At 40.5% G+C, this 19791-nt stretch overlaps 2 protein-coding genes across 14 annotated transcripts in view; both read left to right on the forward strand.

The window, feature by feature from the left end:
• The window catches only part of LOC113588836 (spectrin beta chain, non-erythrocytic 1), a 60166-nt gene extending 47933 nt beyond the window's left edge, over window positions 1-12233 (forward strand). For both annotated transcript variants that reach the window (XM_027028196.3, XM_027028195.3), the window contains 12 exons: window positions 353-557; window positions 939-1313; window positions 1767-2011; window positions 2944-3082; window positions 3494-3578; window positions 3689-3885; window positions 4099-4202; window positions 4584-4638; window positions 8051-8250; window positions 8449-8622; window positions 8736-8778; window positions 10186-12233. In XM_027028196.3, the coding sequence (XP_026883997.2) occupies window positions 353-557; window positions 939-1313; window positions 1767-2011; window positions 2944-3082; window positions 3494-3578; window positions 3689-3885; window positions 4099-4202; window positions 4584-4638; window positions 8051-8250; window positions 8449-8622; window positions 8736-8778; window positions 10186-10374 (2011 nt within the window). In that variant the 3' untranslated portion in view covers window positions 10375-12233. The remainder of the gene's footprint in view (window positions 1-352; window positions 558-938; window positions 1314-1766; window positions 2012-2943; window positions 3083-3493; window positions 3579-3688; window positions 3886-4098; window positions 4203-4583; window positions 4639-8050; window positions 8251-8448; window positions 8623-8735; window positions 8779-10185) is intronic.
• A 229-nt stretch (window positions 12234-12462) lies between these two features.
• LOC113588837 (echinoderm microtubule-associated protein-like 6) overlaps window positions 12463-19791 on the forward strand; it is a 54476-nt gene continuing 47147 nt past the window's right edge. For all 12 annotated transcript variants that reach the window (XR_014123835.1, XR_014123836.1, XR_014123838.1 and 9 more), the window contains exon 1: window positions 12463-13767. Coding sequence is in view for 7 of the 12 variants with exons in the window: in XM_081714518.1 (XP_081570644.1) it covers window positions 13571-13767 (197 nt within the window). In the remaining 5 variants the exon portion in view is untranslated. The remainder of the gene's footprint in view (window positions 13768-19791) is intronic.

The following is a 19791-nucleotide window of genomic DNA, read 5'->3' on the forward strand; positions in this document are numbered from 1 at the left end:
TCTGTAAAAACGGTTGCTGCCCAAAACTGAAATCTCTACCCCCTGTAAAAAAAAAAAGAAAAAAAAAAAAGTTTTGTTTGTGTGTTTTGGTGACTACTACATATACATTTTGATTTTCACTAAGAGTTTTGTAAAAGAAAAGAATACTCTAGAAATGCTAATTAAACCAGCTGAAAGTCAAGGCTAGAGAGAACATGGTCTCATTTTCATATTATCAACAGACCAATGCTAGCTTTTGAGTTAGCCACATTATTACTTACAACTTACAATGGAGACAGGTTATACCTAAAGTTTATGAAATACTTTGGGTATTGTTTAACCGACATAAACCAATCCTCACGTCACCCCTTAGTGAGCGTATCGGCATGCGGCAGTCCCAGGTGGACAAGCTCTATGCGGGCCTGAAGGACCTGTCTGAAGAAAGGCGCGGAAAGCTGGATGAGAGATCCCGTCTTTTCCAGCTCAACCGTGAGGTCGATGATTTAGAGCAGTGGATTGCCGAAAGGGAAGTGGTGGCAGGATCTCACGAGCTGGGCCAGGACTACGAACATGTGACCGTAAGAGACTTTCTCTGACCACCTGAACTTTTCGTTCCATAGGCTGACGTTGTTTTGGACCTGGCTTTGCATTTTTTGCATCCTGAGAAGTATAGTGATCCAGATTGGAAAATAATCTAGAATGTAATACTAATTTTCTGAAATTAGTCACTTGGGAATGGGTCACTGACCTTTTTTTTTTTAATAAATATGAAATCTAATGAAGGAATTTTGTTTCTGAATAATTGTAATAATTTTACTCTCCAATTTTGTATCTCAGAACCAGCTACATTTGTGTTCTCACCTGGTTAGTCATTGTAACAAGCACTACATAAACACCCACACTTACAGAGACTGAAACAGTATCAGTACAGGGGCCTGGGATTTTTTATGCCTGTGCAGATGCTTCAGGAACGTTTCCGGGAGTTCGCACGTGACACAGGCAACATCGGCCAGGAGCGTGTCGACGGTGTCAACAAAATGGCCGACGACCTGATCAACTCGGGCCATGCGGATGCGGCAACCATCGCTGAGTGGAAGGATGGGCTCAATGAGGCATGGGCGGACCTGCTGGAGCTGATTGACACTCGCACCCAGATCTTGGCTGCTTCATACGAGCTGCACAAGTTCTACCACGATGCCAAGGAGGTGCTGGTACGCATACTGGACAAACACAAGAAGCTTCCAGAAGAGCTGGGCCGAGACCAGAACACAGTGGAGACACTGCAGAGGATGCACACCACCTTTGAACATGACATCCAGGCCCTGGGGACACAGGTGGGCCAGCCTTTCAGAGCCAAGCAATAGCCATGTTGTGCATGATGTTAGACAATTGGATGGTTATGTAGACAAGTTTAGATAAGAATGGAAGTCACATTCTGAAATCATAGCGGTCTCCTTTTAATTTTTTGAAATTACTTGAATTTCAACCAAGTGCCCAAATCCAGGGCTTAACGTGTTGTCCACTCCCAACGATTACAAACAAGGAATATGCTAGCTCAAAATGCATGAGGCTATCCTTATCTTAATGTAGAACTAGCTGTCTTGCAGCGCAACTTTCATAGCTTTCATTAGCAGTTAACTAGGTGCAATTTCTTGCCTGAGCTATTGCCTTAAGGCCTTTGGTTTTGTTTCTTTGTTTCTCGGCCGCGTTGCAAATGATGGCCGCCTGCTCTGTAAGTCCCGAGTCTATCCAACAAGCTCGGGTGATTTTTGCCATGCTCTGCGCAGGTGAAGCAGCTGCAGGACGATGCCGCGCGTCTACAGGCAGCTTATGCCGGGGACAAGGCTGAGGACATCCAGCGGCGGGAGGCTGAGGTCCTGGAGTCGTGGCGGGCCCTCCTGGAAGCATGCGAGGGACGGCGCACCCGCCTCCTGGACACTGCCGACAAGTTCCGCTTCTTCAGCATGGTGCGCGACCTCATGCTGTGGATGGAGGATGTCATCCGGCTCATTGATGCGCAGGAGAAGCCCAGGTGTGCTACCTCGTCTTATCGAGAAGCAGTGGAGGACTTTTTTTTTTTTTTTTTGGTTTGTTTGTTTCTCCAAGGGCAAATTTAATAAAATTACCAAATGTTGAACACCGTGAGATGCAATAATACCCATTACAAACGCTTATTAAAGCTCTTATTATAGCATTTGTATACAAGCTTCTTTTAATATTACAGGATTATTACTAAATGCGATTTGACTGGTTTAAACTGGGTGGCATTCAGCTTATGCCTTTTGGATACAATCTCTTCTGCTTCCATAAACTCCCCATTTATTTTGCAATTGTGATCATCGATTTGGGAGACAAGCTACTGTCGGCACCTGAACATTTGAGACAGAGACCGATAGAGCAAAAAAGAGGTGGATGGAGTAATATGAGCAAGACTGAAAGGAAAGAAAAAATGGAGCATCAGTAGTAGAGGCAAAAGGAATGGATGTAATTACATTTGTCTGTCTGCAAGTTCTATACCGGAGCTTCTGCTTTTGTGTATGATAACTGAGGAGTTTAAGAAGTAGGAAGCGAAGAACTAATATGGGATGACTAGGCTCCAAATCTGTCTCAACAATGTGATATCCAAATCTTTAAAACACCTCTATTAATTATTTGGATTAAAATTTATTTTATTTTATTTTTTGGAATAGCTGTTCAAGAAAGGATGCAACAAGAATTTTATTTATGCACCTTTTTACATTTACAGCATTTGGCAGGTGCCATTGTCAAGGACAGCTTACAGAAGTGCTTTGTAGTCTGTCTAATGCATATACTCGTGTGAGAATCGGTAGGTCAGTATTAAGAATGGAATCAGGCTACAGCCCTGTCTAGAGTGCAAGACACCAGTATTTGCATCTTGCATTCACAGGCTTGAGATGAGCTGTTACTGAACCTTGTGCTGAACTTGTTTGCTTGCTTATTTAGGGATGTTTCGTCTGTGGAACTCTTAATGAACAATCACCAAGGCATCAAAGCCGAGATCGACGCTCGCAACGACAGCTTCACTACCTGCATCGAACTGGGGAAAGCTCTGCTTGCACGCAAGCACTACGCTTCTGATGAGGTGGGAATAACTTTGCCTTTTCTGTACTTGGACTCTCAGTTTACGTGGTCACCTACCACTTTCTCAGCCTTTTTTTTATTGGTCCAGTTTAGCCAGCAGATGGCACTCTAATTTGCAGTTTAGTAAGGACATTTCTGAAGGTGGAAAGATTTCTAACCATTTTCTGGTCTCTTTATAGCCAAGAAAACAAGTGCTTGCATTTAATGACTTGTTGAATGTAAACTTACACTTTTATTCTGTGTGAGGATTTAGCCACCTTTTAATCTTGCATTACCTTTAATGCAGCTTTAAATATAAATCAGGTTATGATGTCCTGTGTTTTCAGGTTGTTTTGTATTGTGTCAGAGAAGCTATTTGGGACTCTAGTGTTCTTAGACATTTTTAGACATATTTTGTCTCTCCTCTGCCCAGATCAAAGAGAAGTTACTTCAGTTGACTGACAAGAGGAAAGAGATGATTGACAAGTGGGAAGACCGATGGGAGTGGCTGCGGCTTGGTAAATCAGCTCCCTGATTAACCCTCTCCACCACCTGGAGTCAGCATGCTTCTTGCCACAGCCATATACCGTGAAACATGGCTTTCTAACTGTGTCTGATCTGGTGTCAGTCCTGGAGGTGCATCAGTTCTCGCGGGATGCCGGCGTAGCGGAGGCGTGGCTGTTGGGCCAGGAGCCGTACCTGTCCAGCCGTGAGGTGGGTCAGAGCGTGGATGAAGTGGAGAAGCTGATCAAGAGACATGAGGCCTTTGAGAAGTCTGCGGCCACCTGGGAGGAGCGCTTTGCTGCGCTGGAGAGGCTGACCACGGTGAGTGGGCAGAAGTGAGGCCTTCACAAGGATTGACTCAAAGCAATTGTTTGTGTGTAAGTCTTTTTGTCCCTTTTGGTTAAAAAAAAAATGGTGAGGGACAGGCTGGGTTGTAGACAAAAGCATTATTTAGCTACAATAACACAAATTTAATGAAAGTACCACAAAAGGTCAGTAATGTCTGTCTGTGTGTCTGTCTGTCTGTGTGTCCAGATGGAGTTATTGGAAGTGAGAAGACAGCAAGAGGAAGAGGAGAGAAATAGTCAGCCCCCCCCTGTAGAAGTTCCGCCCAATGAGGCAGCATCTCCACAACAGAGGTGATATTTAATACGAGCTGACGCTGGCTATAGGATTTGTGTTCGCAGGGAAAGGTATTAGAATACAATACAAGCTGTGTACTTAGTCAGGGCTAAATGGAAAAAGGAGAAACACAATGAATTAAACATTTAGCATGTTATATGGATAAAATGTTGTTTTGGATATCATAAGCTTCAGTGTTTTTTAATTCAGTAAGTAACCAAGGCCTTATGTTTATGAACTGTAAGAGCTGTAAAATCGGATTTTAAGTTTAAGCTGAAGTGAATTCATTACAAAATTACATTTTAGTTACAGGGGTGTGTGTGTATGTGTGCAGGTTATCTTTGTTAATAATTTTGTGTGTGTGTGTGTGTGTGTGTGTGTGTGCCTCCTCTTTCCAGGGAGGGCGAGCAGGTCTCTCAGAATGGGCTGACAACAGAGCAGGATTCGCCCCGGGTTAGTTACCGTTCCCAAGTCTACCAAAACTACACAAGCTTCCACAGTCGCCGGGGTGTTACGGGCCCCTAGACCTCCTTGTTCCTGTGAGGAGAAAGGGCAGAGACACATCTAGTCCTACCTGCTATTAGGGCCCACCTGTTCCCCCACCTCCTACCCGTTACAGCTAAAAATCAGTCAGTTCTGCTTTCTTTGCTTGCTTTTAAAAGATGGATGACGTAGCATTTGCAGTTGATTCTCTCTCTAGCCTCTTTGCAGTAGTATAGATGAGTTCTGTATCTTGGATGTGTTTTACCATCTTATCTAGCATGCTGTGCTTAAGGTACGACAGCAAGAAACACTAGCCAAGAAAAACAGCTTACCAGACTGTTGTTACATTGTAGCAGATCACATAGTGATTAGTAATTTATGCTTTTATGCTAGGAGTATGAGGTTTGTTGTGGAACTTGTAAGGGACAAAGGACACATGGTTAACACTAGCAGACCAGCATATATACCAGTTAGTGAGAAGCTGTCGCAAACAATTCTCACATAATACAAATATGTGACGACAAATAAATGTTCTTTGTAAGTGAATTTTGCAGAGCTAAACCACTTAGGTTGGAGAGCAGGGCTTGTGTGGTTTTGGCAGATAAGTTTGGGTTATAGGGTTTGGTCTGGCCAGAATAACGAAATCACCCCTCCCCCTCATGAAGATGAGTGATGTATATGACTATGTAATGTACTGTATAGTGCACCCTGAGTGTCCATCTATACTTTTATGAACTACACAATTATTCAAAGTTCAACAGTTATGAAGGCATGATTAATTTCAAGCTATGTAATAGATCTTTATAAGAAATGTAGGATTAATGTTTGAGTGTAGTCAGTGAGTGATGGTGCTCTTGTTAATGTGTGACATTCTTGTGGTTTGGGATAATTCGGCTCTTTTTTCAGATAGAGCCCTAAATGCATCATTTGTTTACAGCTGTGTGCTGTTTTCACCTGCCTACATCTCCGGTTTCCTTTTCATCAGTCATACTGCTGGCTTAACAAAGCCTCCATGCTTTTAATTCAGTGTATTGAAAGGTACAGTCAGCTGTGCTATTCTTGATACTGTTTTGGTCCTTGTTTGCTTTCATAATATCCACAAAAACATGTCATGAATCCTTATGTCAAACTAAACTGATGTGAATTCTTATTGAATTCTCTGTTTATTTTGTGTAGAAGGTCTTGGGAATTTCCCTAAAATCCCACTGAATTGTATTACCCTGATTTTTGAGTTTAAACTTTAAGTATAAAATTTCTTGGTTCTGATTTATGAAGGACCTTGTCCTTTTTAAAAACTGCCCATTCAGTTTTTCTAGATGGTATTATTAATTTTCACAGTACAGTTACCTACTATTACATGTAAAGTACATTTTAAATTTCTAAATGTATTTGTTTAAAGCACTGATTCCCCTATTTGTGCTATAACTAAAGATTCAAAAGTATGGTTATTGCAAGTCTCACATTTAAACTAAAGTGTTTTGGTTGTAGTTGTACTTATTAATTTTTTCACTTGGCTCTAAGCCCAAAGACTTCACAGCCATTTTTGTTCATCTGTCCCCTTTTATAGATCTTTCTAATCAGTCTCCTAGCAGCTGTAGATAATAATACATTTTAGCATGGGCTTGGACGTTTATTCACTCTGCGAACTGATCGGTTTGTAGAGGGGTGTGTCACAGTCCCCTTCCATAGAAAGTACTCTTGCAATTGGGATTTTCCATTAAGATGTCGGAGAATGTTTGGGCTAATTACATTTTTTTTTTTTAAAGATTTTTGCCTATGTTATGCTGTTCAAATGGTTTATATCAAGCTAACAGTTTTTGTCCCAAACCTTCCTTCCAAGTTCCACTCACTAACCTTCCATACCAAATCAAACCCACTGCGAGAGAGGCAGTGACTTGTTGTTTTATGTTTTCACCAGTATTGTCTTTTTGCTGGTCATTGTTTTATGTCAAGTGCATGTTCTAAACTGTTATGAGCATGTTGGTAATTTTACGCTTATACCACCTGTTTAATGTTGTCAGTTATTGTCCAGTGTCATTCTTGGGCTTGTTCATGAATTAACATTAATTTTCCTATTATTAATACATCATTCATATTCATTTTGGTTATTCCCTTCTTTCTTTGTGTTGTATGTTATTTATTGCACCATAGCATCAGTTCTGACCACTTAGGAATCTAATTTCACAATTTAATAAACCATAGTATATAGTTAACACTTGATTTAAAATTCAAAGTGTTACATTTTATTCAATAATGTATGTCATAATCATTTGTACTATTATTTTCAACATAATGGCACATTTTCTATTTTTAAAAGAATGATAAAAATGTCAGTAATTGATACTTATGTGACTTCTGGGACTTAATACTTGCTGTAGCAGATTTGTTGGTAGCGACAACGTGATACTAAGTCACTTTTAGACCACCATTTTATGGCCATATTTGAGACTTTGATATTAGCAAAAAGTTCTGAAGTGTTTGTTGAAGTTCCCAGCATTGGTCCTGCCTTTGGCACACTCCATCTAATAGTACCTAGGATTGGTCCAGCCTGCGGAAGGCTTCCTGTAAAACCCCCCAGGATTGGTCCTGTCCAGAGGAGCTCAGGATGGGGTAATAAATTGATAGACTTGAGTGGGTGTGATGTAATCCCTTTGTAATCCCTTTGCAAAAATCACTACTTCTACCAATGGCACCAAAAATGATTGATGAACTCAAGCAATTTCAGAAATTGTTTGTTTTTTTTAAAAGTCTTTCTTTTGAGTCTATCTCCTGTGCTGACTGGTCTCTCCTCCCGATTATGTTTATAAGATGAGTGACCAGGTGGTTTGCATTTTCTGTTTTAATGTTCTAATCTACTTTTGCATGCATCTCCCGTCTCTTCTCATCTTGCTTATATCGAGTATAACTGAAAGCATCTGTATTGTCCCAGCTTCACTGATATCCCACCTGGTTTGATTTAGAGAGATCATAACAAGGCCTACATTTCTTATCTAATTCTAATCTGTATTGTAGGACAGTGAATGAGAGAGCAGATAATTGACAAAGAATCTACTCAGAAGCTGGGATGAAATTGTTAAATTCCTACAGATTTAACAATTGGAGGCTGTTGTAGCAGCATTTGTATACTGAATATTGAAAGGTTTTTGTTTTTTTTTTGCATTGTACTCTTCCTTTAAATGGAAGGAAAAAGAAATTGGCGCTCTCAATTTTGTTTTACAAAATTGACAAGAATTCCCTCACAGTTGTGAGAACAACAACAAATGTTTCTACACAGCTTCAGTTTGACACATACCATACAGCTTTGCTCAGGCCACACAGTGCTAATCTATAATTCACCATCACAGAAGAACACCACCTCTAAGCTTCATTCTCTCTGTACCAGGAGGCCGCGGGAGGTAGTGATTCTGTCAATGGCGGAGCGGTGCCCAGTCCTGGCCCCTCCCCCACGGGCAGCCGCAAGGGGAAAACATGTCAAGTTGCCATTCTCCCAAACAAGGCCCAGGACACACCCACCACTCAAATGGAGGGCTTCCTGAATCGCAAGCATGAATGGGAAGGACACAACAAGAAGGCATCCAACAGGTACATCACTATGCAAACTTAATACACACTCATTCAAAGCTACAAAGAAGAAGCAAAAAACCCATTAAATATTGCACTGTTAACATCAGCATTCAAGTCATCAGTCTCTACATCCCCCCCCTTGGATCTTGACACAATCCCTTCCACAGAATACCAGCAATTCTATTTACACCTTGCTTTCTTCTGAACTGTTTTCAGATCTTGGCACAATGTCTACTGCGTGGTCAATAGCCAAGAGATGGGCTTTTACAAGGACAGCAAGAGTGCTAGTCAGGGTATCCCCTACCACAGTGAAATTCCCATCAGTCTGAAGGAGTCTACATGTGAGGTCGCCTTGGACTACAAGAAAAAGAAACATGTTTTCAAACTCAGGTTACTCAAAGTTTTCACATTACTGAATATTTATGAAATGTTCTTATATATTTTAAAGATTAATGGAATGGTCATAAATTTAGTTGTAAAAACCTTCCTTGTTTTACTTCTAGAATTTCAGATGGGAATGAGTATCTCTTCCAAGCCAAAGACGATGTAAGTTTTTGTTTTCTGACTGTCATAGGAATGGAATTATGTAGCTGTGAATGCACAATATTGCTGCAGTCATACATTGTGTGCTCGAGCCACCATCAACACTTATCTTATGTATACTGGTCATGATGCTCTTGCTATCCATGACTGTGGACTGTTAGGTTGTAGTGCAGAATTTCAGCTTTAACTTGTTTATAGTTGGTAGTCCACACTTTAGTGCACTGTAAGTAATTAGTCAAATGGGTTTAATCTCACTTGGTTGCATATCCTTTGCAGTGAAGTTGCATCCTGAAATCTGTGACCCCCAAAGATCAGCAGGCACTGAGACCTCCTCATGGCTCGGTTTTGGGGACTTTAGTCTCATCTTTTAGTAAACGAAATCCAAACTCAGAGGTCATGTCGGGCAATCAACTCGGCCAGTCAATAAACCTTCAGTGTGTTTGCCCTAAAGACCTCCAAATTTTGCTTTATTGGTACATATCAGGTCACGGTCCTGCTGCAGGGTGAAGGGCAGCCCACTTAATTATTAGGCATTTGGTTGCTTATGAAAGGTTAAGGTTACTGCACATGTGGCAGTCAGACCAATAAAGGATGGCAGCCATACGCGCTCATGCTATGCCAGTGACGAGGTGGCATGCTTTTGCACATAAGCAGCCCCTTGTATTCCTCCCTTTCCCATTCCATCATTGATTAATCTGCATCTCATCTGTCCATAAGATTATCCTAGAATCCTTTGGGCTATTTTTAAGCAAACTATCCCAACCTTTCCTGAGTTTTATCGTTGATTTATGTCTTGAGGTCATCCTGGAGGATTTTTCTTCTTTGTAGTAGCGCTTGATTGATACCTATATCCTGGATAGTGTTCCTGATCTGTTTAGGCGTTTCTCCTCATGATTGAGTTTTTCGGCCATCCGTTACTATGTTCTGCCAGGTCGTTTTCTATATTTGAGCTCACTGGCGCATTCCTGTGTTGTAATCCTGAACGGTTCATTTTTGACACCTAAAGTTTGCGTACTCTGAATTATTCTTCACTGGCATTGGCACAACTTGATAATGTCAATATAAAATAAACACACTTCAGATGCAGATGCCACATCTAGGAAAACAAAAAAAACTTGACCTTTTGTTAGATCTGAGCATGGACTAATGGTAAAATAACACAATATTTTGGCACAGAAAAAGCTGAGCAGCCAATTGTCCAGATGCAGTTACCAGATAAATGTGCAAATTTTCAAATTAAAATTCTCTGTCTGCACTTTAAATTCCATAGTCATTGATTTTTTTCAGTTTATTAGTAGACAATGTCATTGTCATTGTTCCAAGCAGTACAATTGGTATATTATACTACATCCTGTATGTATGTGGTATCCTTGCTGACTTCATATCCCTCTTCCTCACGTGCCTTTTCAGGAGGAGATGAACTCGTGGATCCAGGCAATCTCCTGCACCACACCCTCTGAGCTCAGCAGCCATAGCACGCCTGCCTCCTGCCGCGCACATACTCTGCCCACCTCCGTAAGCGGGACCTCTGAGTCCAGCCCAGGCAAGCGGGAGAAAGACAAGGAGAAACGCTTCAGCCTCTTCAGCAAGAAGAAGTAGAACCTGCCGAGCAGCCCAGCGCGTGGCTCATTTCCCTAGTCCCTCCCTCCTTCCCTAATTCCTCTCTCCTCCTCTTCTCCTATCCTCTTCTTGAAGTGCAGCTCTAGCATGTGAAGCTCCGAGCCAAGACTCTGTGCCTGTCACTTCTTTGGGTGGGCTCAGTTTTGTTTTTTGTTTTTTTTGTTTTTTGTTGTTTTTTGTTTTGTTTTGTTTTGGTCCCCTCCCCCTTTTTTTATAAGGAAGGAGCTGGAAGAGGAATATCCTTAGAGTTGGAGGTGCTTTGGGGTAGTTATTGTAAATCATTCCTAAGTCTCAAGAGACAAAATTCCCAGTAAGCTTTCTTTACACTTTCTCTTTTCTTTGTTCACACTTTCTTTCAGTATACCTGCTTCAGTGCTGTCGAGTTGTCTGGTTGGTTCCTTCTGCTCTTGTTTTCGTAAGTGTGACAAGTTTCTAGGAGCCGCCCTCCATTTTGTGAGGCTTTCTCGTTGTCTGCTGTGGAAGGAGGGCGGTAGTGGTGCTCTGGATCCATGAGGATTCCCCGAGTTGTTAACCTCCCATCAAATTTAAATTACTAATAAAGCTCATCAGCCATTATAGGTTTCCTTAAAGGGCAAACTCTGTACTAAAGACCTTTTAGTATGAAGTAAATGTGTCTGAATGCACACCCACCATGTAGTGGCAAATATTAACATAATGCTGGAAAGTTTCATGAGATGATTGTGAAGCGTGAGAATGTTGGTTACTTATGAAAGACTACTTTTATCAAGAAAAACAATAAACTGATTTGTGTTTTTCTTCTTGTACTTGAGTTGCATTATATTGTTGAAAGGGTATTTAGAGAAAAATATGAATATAGATGTATTATAACTTCTAAAAGGTATCATTTGTTAAGTGGGGGAAAAGGTGTGGCAATTATTGAAAATCGTGTGACTGATGAACGGCTGCTTGCTTGTTGGCTATAGCGCTGTGTTGTCATTTTGCCACTTTCTCTGGCTACTCAATAACTAGTGTGCATTCTCTGTCAGTGTAACTACTGTAACAATACATTTTCGTCATTATTCAACAGTCAAAATGCCATAACGCCTCCGGGGCCAGCTGGTTATGACGTAAAACATGGACTCGCACCTGTAGCCTTTTACCCTATCTGTTAAATACGTGCAAAGTCATTAAAGATGCTTTTGAACTTAAAAATAAGTTTGCCGTTTCTTTTTTTCTTTTTTTTTTGTAGGGGTGAGGGAGTAGTTGAAGGTTGTCATAAAAATGCAAATACTCAGTAAAAATTAAAATCTCTGACAATATTGCAGAAATAAAGCTAGAGTAATCATGCTATCTTCCATCACTGCACGAAAATATGTTATATAGATCAGCCAAGGTACTTACTGCAAAAAAGGAGTGGGTTGGTACACATCAGTTAAGGCTATCCTAGAATATATTTCATGTGACGATACACTTGGACCACACCCCATATGTGACATGAAATTCACCATTACGGTAACTAATGTACATAAAGTTAAATGATCGTGTGTGATATGGACACAGATTGTATTTGCCAGCCTATTTCCCAGTTTATTATTCATAAACTTTTGCTTTTACAGTCAGGGCAACTAACCTTTTACTACCTCTCATAAAAACTGAGTGCTACTATTGAAAATAAATTCATGTTTATACGCTATTTCGAAGGCACCTCTGGGCTCTTCCGGATGAAACGTTTATTTTTGTTATATAAGCGACCTGTTATAATCATTTAAGATGATTCTAAATAGGTCGCTTCATCAACAAAAAATGTTTTGTTGTTTTCTCTTCATTTGTATATTGTTGGAATGTATCCTACTCAATAAATCGACAACTCTTTCCTATCACATGCAATTTATTTGTCGTTCGTTATTCTATCGCATTCGCCAGATTCAGGACCCTGGACAGCTCCGGTTTGCATGCTGGTCTATGTAGTTAGAAATATGTACCGAATGAGAGTACCTCAGAATTGGGGGAAAAAAACCTCCATTGCCCATGAACCCTTGCAGCAAGCTGTTTTATGATGGGTGAAAAGAGGCGGCGCTCCAAGGTCCGTGGTAACTATCGCTTGAGAACGAAAGGGGCAATTCCGGAAAATATAACCTAAAGACGCTCAGATAAGTCTTTCTGTGTTGACAGCAGTTGCTTTTGGCTGCCGTCGTTTGTAGGAATCTGTTAGACGTTTATTTAATGAACGAACATTGAGTCAAACTATGGGTAGAACGTAGTTTGCAGTCTTAACTCGCAGTTCGAAATCTCGCTTGTTTTATCTGATTTGAAATGTGGATTTACCAAGGAAGACGCGCGGACAGGAATTGCGCTCTGAATTTTAGCAGTTGCATGTATTCGGATGGAAGTTTGCGCCAAACTGCATTTCAGCAGCTTCAGAGTGACTACGAGTGAAATGGGAAAGTGTCCCTCAAGGACTGATATACTCTAAAAGATGGCAAATCATAAATTAACAAGAGATTTGGGGAGCTGGAATTGATCGACATTAGATTTGTGAATGGCAGGTCGATTTTACGCAATACGTTTTCTGTGCATAGCTTGTGCGTTATGGTTATATTACCCTTCCACAGTTTGGTTACAGTCAGTGCATTCCTGCATTAAAAAAAATTCTACTTGTGGCTGATGGACCGTTTGAGGATTAGGATGCCGGATTAATCCTGAATTAATGCTGAATTAATCCTTTAGCCGTTGTGTTCATGTGTGGTTTGTATATATATATTTTTTTTTTCTTATTTTTATATATATATATATATTTTACCACATCTAGCCTATTAATTGTTGTTTTAACCGAATGAACATTGTTTTTTGAAATAAACTAAATCAAGGTACTGTAGTAGGTATGAGCCACTACTTATTAAGAAGACATTGCCATGAACTTTTAAAAGGAGATTTGAAAATGCCAAGTGTAGTGGTTAAAGGGCAGACAATGAATTTGGCAATTCCTTAAAACCACTGTAACGTGGAACTAACTATTTAGCCTGTGTCAGTCGTTTTGTACCGCACACCGGGTGGATGTGTGTATTCCACATGATTGTCGTAGCCACAAATTTCATATAGGTTAACATTTTTTAATAGTTATTGTTCTATGTTTATTTCTGACATATACGCACAGTCGGATATATTTGAGCCTGTGGCGAAATTAATCAACAGCTAGAGCTAGTTGTCAAAAATCATGGCGGATAGGACTGCGCCCCGCTGTCAATTGAGATTAGAATGGATATACGGATACAGAGGGCATCAATGCCGCAACAACCTGTTCTACACCGCCGGCAAAGAAGTGGTTTACTTTGTAGCAGGAGTTGGCGTCGTTTACAACACCAGAGAACACACACAGAAGTTCTTCCTGGGTCACAACGACGACATTATTAGGTGGGTCCATATTTTTCTGTCAATAGTCTTTTCTTTAATAGGAAAGGTGCGCTGTGACTTTACGAGTTTGATATCGTTGTGAGGGTCAGATTGTATCTGCCGTGTTAAACAATCTGGTCACTTAACAAGCTGGCCACAGTGCGCATGAAATTTGCGTCTGCACGTACTTGAGCACTCTCTCTATCCCCTACATTGGTGTTATAATATTTCGTCAGACGATGCAAGGTGATTGAATAATAGCATAACCAGCTTTGGTATTTCCCAAGGAGAGACTGAACATTTTTTTTTTTGCTCTTCATAATTAATACTTTTATTGTGCAATTCACCGAGATCAGCTTTAGATGCGGGGTTTTTAAAGGGAGTCTGTTTACCTGGTAACTAATTAACTGGAAAACACCTCTCCCTGTATACTGTGGGTGTAGGGTTACGGCTGCGGGCATTTTCCCTTTCAAGCGGTCCAACTCAGCTTTCATCGCTTAGATCAGTGGCACACTGTTCAACCATTCGCAGGTGCAGTGCCACTCCTGGAGCATAGAAAGCCGGAGTTCTGTGTCATACTGGACATCCGTGAGGAATACATATCATTGCGAATTAAATAAACCTAGAATATTATTAGCAAAAGGTACTTAATTTCATTTGCAGCAACAAATGTAAATGTTACTCATTGTGTCACCGCTTGATTTCAGCATTTGTACAAGTTTGTAATGTGCACCTAAAAACACCTAGTACGAAGATCCCAGTTAAATGCAACCTACATACTAACTATTTGGTCAAGTTTAATGACTTTCAAAGGCGAATTACTCTCTATGTTTAAAATATATTATCTTATATCATTGTTTATTTTGCCAGGGATCATGTACACAATACTTTCACTTCAAATGAGAAGAGAAGTGAGATTGGTAGTTAGCTAATTTCCATCTACAGTCCATGGGCAGATAAATATATGACTAATACTAAAAACACAGTAAATTCATACAGGTCCTCAAAGCTTGTATAGGAATACTTTCTGAGAGTAGACTTTGTAGCCCTACACAGATTGTCAGAAGGAAGCTGAACAAAGCTTCAAGGCTACTTTACTCACCCGAGACCAGCAGGACCTGCAGTCCAAGAAGTGAGAGGAAAAAGTCAATATATTTAAAAACGTCCTTGATGCTTCTGCTGTGAGTGAATTTATAATGTATCTAAAATTGAAGTTACATTTTATTGTATAACTCATCCTTTTTATTTGATCTTTTTTCTTGAAACTAAGAGGATCCAGAACAATACCTTTTTTTTTTTTTTATTTCTCTGCATTTTTAAATCTTTAAACCAATTAACATGATCTCAGGATTTGTCTGTTTTTAGTGAACTACACTATGACTGTTTCCTCTACGTTCGGTTTTAAACTGGAACCAGTGAGCCACTTCACAACTTCACCTTTAGCTGCAGGTTTCATCATGTAATCTACATACCAATATTACATTTACTCCATTCTGTTTACCTGTTAATGCACAGCTAATGCCACAGAAGAGGTTAGAACTCCAGCCTCCACTCTTCTGTGCCCTGTTATCTTTATAATTGTTTTGATGTCATAGAAGATGAACAAAAAAACCCCAAACAAATTAAACTTGTCTTGGCAGAATACAAACAGACTGACAAAGCTTTTTTTTTTTTTGGGGGGGGGGGGGAAGCTGAATTGGTGGTGTAATTATGTCTTGCTTCTTACCAAAAAACACTAGTCAGGCAAATGGCTGATTTCCTTCATTCTTTCCTCACCCTGCCACTTTCCAAACCACTACTCAGACATGACATCCAGAGCTTATTGTGTCCCTCTGAGCAATAGTCTGCATGGCATGAGAGGTGAACCACGAGGTGATCCGTGAGGTGATCCGCAAGGTGCATCTTTGGTAACATGATCACAGTTAAGCCATGCCACCAATGATGTGTGCGTGCCTCCACTCGGATGCTGTTCCCAAGTATATGCTGTTTGGTGCTTATGGATTTGTCTTTGTGGACAATAGTAAAGTGCTTTTTCGCTGATGAATGCTAGTACCTCCCCATTGTATTAAAGGAGCAATAAATAATTTCCCCAATGATTCTTCATCACATTATGAAATAGCCATTATACTGGCACCTACTGATCTGAATGTTTCAGGGATTCTGTACTAAATCTATTTTAAACATGGCTATCTCCATGTGGGAGGCCTACTCTGTGAAGCATAAACTAGTTCATTTGAGGACTACAAATCAATTTAATTAATCTTTTGACCTATTTTATAGATAAAATGTAAAAATAATACATAATCACATTCATAAATTGTTTGCTACTTTTTGGTGGTAAAAATTACTTATTGCCCCTTTAAGTATGCTGATTTCCAAGCCACACAGCTAATTACATTGTCCTCATAGCTTAAGACATGTTGACCTTAAAACTGGTAAGTTGGCATACTCTATCTGCTTGGACCAATCAGATGCTTGGTACTCCTTTGATTTCATAAACTAGCAGTCATTCTGACTGGTTTTTTTTTTTTTTTTTTTTCCCCAGTCCTCAAACAAGTGTCTTTGGCCAGAATAAAAGCTGAATGCTTGACACACAAGAAGCTTGTCTGTTTCAAGAAACTGCTATTGATTCCTGTGTGATTTGCTACATTTTCAAAATATACAATGAATGTCAGTCATTTTTTGCCCCTGATGTATTAAGCGTTTCAGTGTCACAAGTTTTGCATGAGACCCAGCCTTGTAATCAAACCTGGTAACAGTGGTAATTACCTGGCTCAGGTGTGTAAGGAAATGGAACTGTGGACTAGACTGAAAACCCCTGCATCAAAATATAGGGGGTTCATAACTACTTCCATCCAGGGGTAGTAGCAGTGCATGACCTAGCCTGGGTCTTGCTATAGTAGTGAATGACCTTGCCTGGGTCTTTTTATAGCAGTGCATAAACTAGGCTGGGTCGTCTGTAGCAGTGAATGACTTAGGCTGGGGCTTTTTGTAGCAATGCATGACCTAGGTTGGGTTGTCTGTAGCAGTGAATGAAAGGGTCTGAGTCTTTTGTGCTTCAGAACTGTTTTATTCTTGGCAACCTGATGCAATCGGCAAGCCCAGCAGTGCCATTTGATGTTTGATGCGCTTCTTGACAGGGTTGCTAGCTTGGTCTTTGGTATGTGCGTGCATTGGTGTGACGGGGTCACCATCCTTCAGTATGCATCCATATTAATACAGGAATGCTGGATCTGAGAATGCTCTCTGGTCGAATCATTAACAGCAAAGGTGCACTTTGAGCAGTCATTGGATTGTTTTTGGTGTGTATTTATGCAGAAGTCTGGGGTTATATTTGGAATAGTTAATTGATGTGCAGCAGCTGGTGTTGGGATGGTTGTCAGTGAAATCCTCCAAAATACAAACACTACATGCAGCACATGAATGTGCAGAAATATATGTTGAATGTAACAATAGCAAACTGTGTTGATTGAGTTTCAGGCAAATGTATAGTATGCTTAATAACTGACTAATAGTTTCCAGCAGATGCTACTCTTAATCAAATTTGTATGCACCACATTAATGTCCTTGAGTTACAGAGGTAGTTTTGCATTTGTAATTATATTCAGATAACTAGATTAAGGGAATGCCTCAACATAATAGTTCTCAGGGGAATTTGTGACAGTACAGACCTTTCCTTTTAAAAGTATATCAAGTGTCAATATATTCTAAAAATGAATCGAATGCATTATATTGTCAGTATAATTGTTGCTTCTACACACTGAAATTAATGAAATTAATTAATGTAAAATCGTATTGGCCATCTGTGAACCCTTGAACTGCTATAATAAATTCAGCCCCTTTATTATTTATGAGAGCATTTAAAATCATCTGATGAGCTGCTCATTACAGATTGGCTAAAGATGGTCAATGTTTTACTATGTTCAAATGAGTGTTTAAATAGTTTTGGCAGAAAAATATATCCAGTTTGTTCTCAGAGAGATTTATTCTGGTTTGCTACAAAATACTTTTAAAAATTAGTTCATTTTTTGATAATTGCATATGTGTGTTGTATTTACTTGTGTCTGAAAAGCACACATGTATGAGTTTAATTGGAATAATACAATCTGAATATAATCTATAATGTAATCTGTGAAATGTAAGATAGTGTCACTGTGGCAGATGCTTCTAAAGGATCACTGAAGGGGAACTGTAAATGCTCTGTCTCTTTGTGCTGTGATTACTTTCACTCATTTACTCACTCTTTCTCTCTTACTCCCTCCCTCCCCCCTTCTGAGGCTATGATATTTTCTGGATTGGGGTTATTGCTTTATACCATGGAAGTTACCTCACTTAACTTGGGGTTATTTTTAGGATCTCATACAACTTTTGTGCTACCTAAGAATAGATGGTTGTATTTCTATTTGCCGTATACTTTTTAATAGGACCAGAGTATGACAGCATTAAGCAGCCATCCCATTCTGCCATGATGGGTCTCCAGAATCATCATGGATGGCTTAGGACACAGAACATGGACACCGCCTAGGCCTTGGGGTCATACAAGAACATAAGGCCCACCAGAATGGGCCTGAGAGAGGTGGTTGTGTGTCTTTAAAAGACAGTTCGAAGAGATTGCAGATGATTCATTGGATTCTACTTAATATCTTGGTATGTGAGAGGCTTTCTGTGATTCTCACATGAGAGAGAGAGAGAGAGAGAGAGAGAGAGAGAGAGAGAGAGAGAGAGAGAGAGAGAGAGAGAGAGAGAGATTCCGATTCCATTAGCCCTGTTCCACTTCAGAATTGCCCCAGTAGGTTTCCTAAATGATTTAATCACTCCCTTTTGTGAACATCTGTGTTGAGAAAGATGGAACTGGATTCAGGTCAGCCAGAGAGCAGAAACATTTTTGAGTACTTGCTATTTAAATTCAGATATTACCAGGGTATGACCTTTGCTATAACCTTTACTAAGCTCTGTAAAGTTTGACCTGTCCATGGCTCTGGTCGGGTATTAAATGCTCACACCCTGCTCAGTCTGCCAGCAGTTGTCAAGGAAACCGATCTATGAGACAATTACGTTGCTGGCTGGCGCAGAGTCTCCTTTTGAAACTTTATGTATGAGAAACTTTATGTATGAAGCACTCCATCCAGCCAAGCAGTAAGCATATTCTGCAGAACCTCTTGAGCCATCAGTTTCTAAGTGCAAGTGTGATGCAAGTCAGATGTGATGTGTTTTGACTTGTTGCAGCTGAAGGGAATTCAGTTTGCTGCATGCAGAGAACCTGGCAAGAACTGCCTCTCACCCACTCTCATTGTTGGACTGTGCCGATCTGTTGCCTATCCCACCGAGACCTGCCTGAAGCAGCCGATTGTCTGGCGGTCCAGAGGGAGAAGTTCATCTCCGTGCACAGTAACGCCACCCTCATCTTCATGACAACCGTGCACGCACAGTGTGGCAGAAATCATCCAGGGGTTAGAAAGAAAAAAAAAAAACCCTCCAGTGCAGTTTTAAGCACTTTAATTTTTCTTGGTCTGTACCTAGTTTGTGCTCAATCAGACTGTGTGGCTACAGTAATACCGATTGATGTTCTATTTTTTACCTTATCCTGAGTTTAGCCCTGATGTGGACAGATGAGCTTTTGCTAAGCACAGTCCATCACTGTGTACGACCCAAGACAGAAATGGAAAAAAATCGAACCGTGGTTGCTCAAAACCAGGACATATTGTGAATGTTAAGGTTTCCACAGCAAGTCCAACTATTTGCATTTTAAAGACCCAGCTGCTCTTTGTCCTTCAGCACAAAGAGCAGGAACCCCCTTGCCTGTGAGGAAGCTGGCTTGACTGGACTGGTCTGTCTCATGCCAATGCTGTGGCATAGCTGTGAGGGCTTCCGGTCAAGGACACCTGTGCACATTTCTCTTTCCCTCAGCTCGCCGCTTGTCTGTTGGTGCCTGGCTGCACCAGTTCTGGCTCCGTGGCCCATGGTAATAGCACCATTACCTATTTATGGTACTGGCGAACCACAAGCTGGGATTGGCGGGGTCACAACCTGAGCTCGTGCTCAGAA

Source organism: Electrophorus electricus, chromosome 5, assembly GCF_041902795.1.
Source record: "Electrophorus electricus isolate QZ-2024a chromosome 5, ASM4190279v1, whole genome shotgun sequence".
In the NCBI taxonomy this organism is placed as follows: Eukaryota; Metazoa; Chordata; class Actinopteri; order Gymnotiformes; family Gymnotidae; genus Electrophorus; species Electrophorus electricus.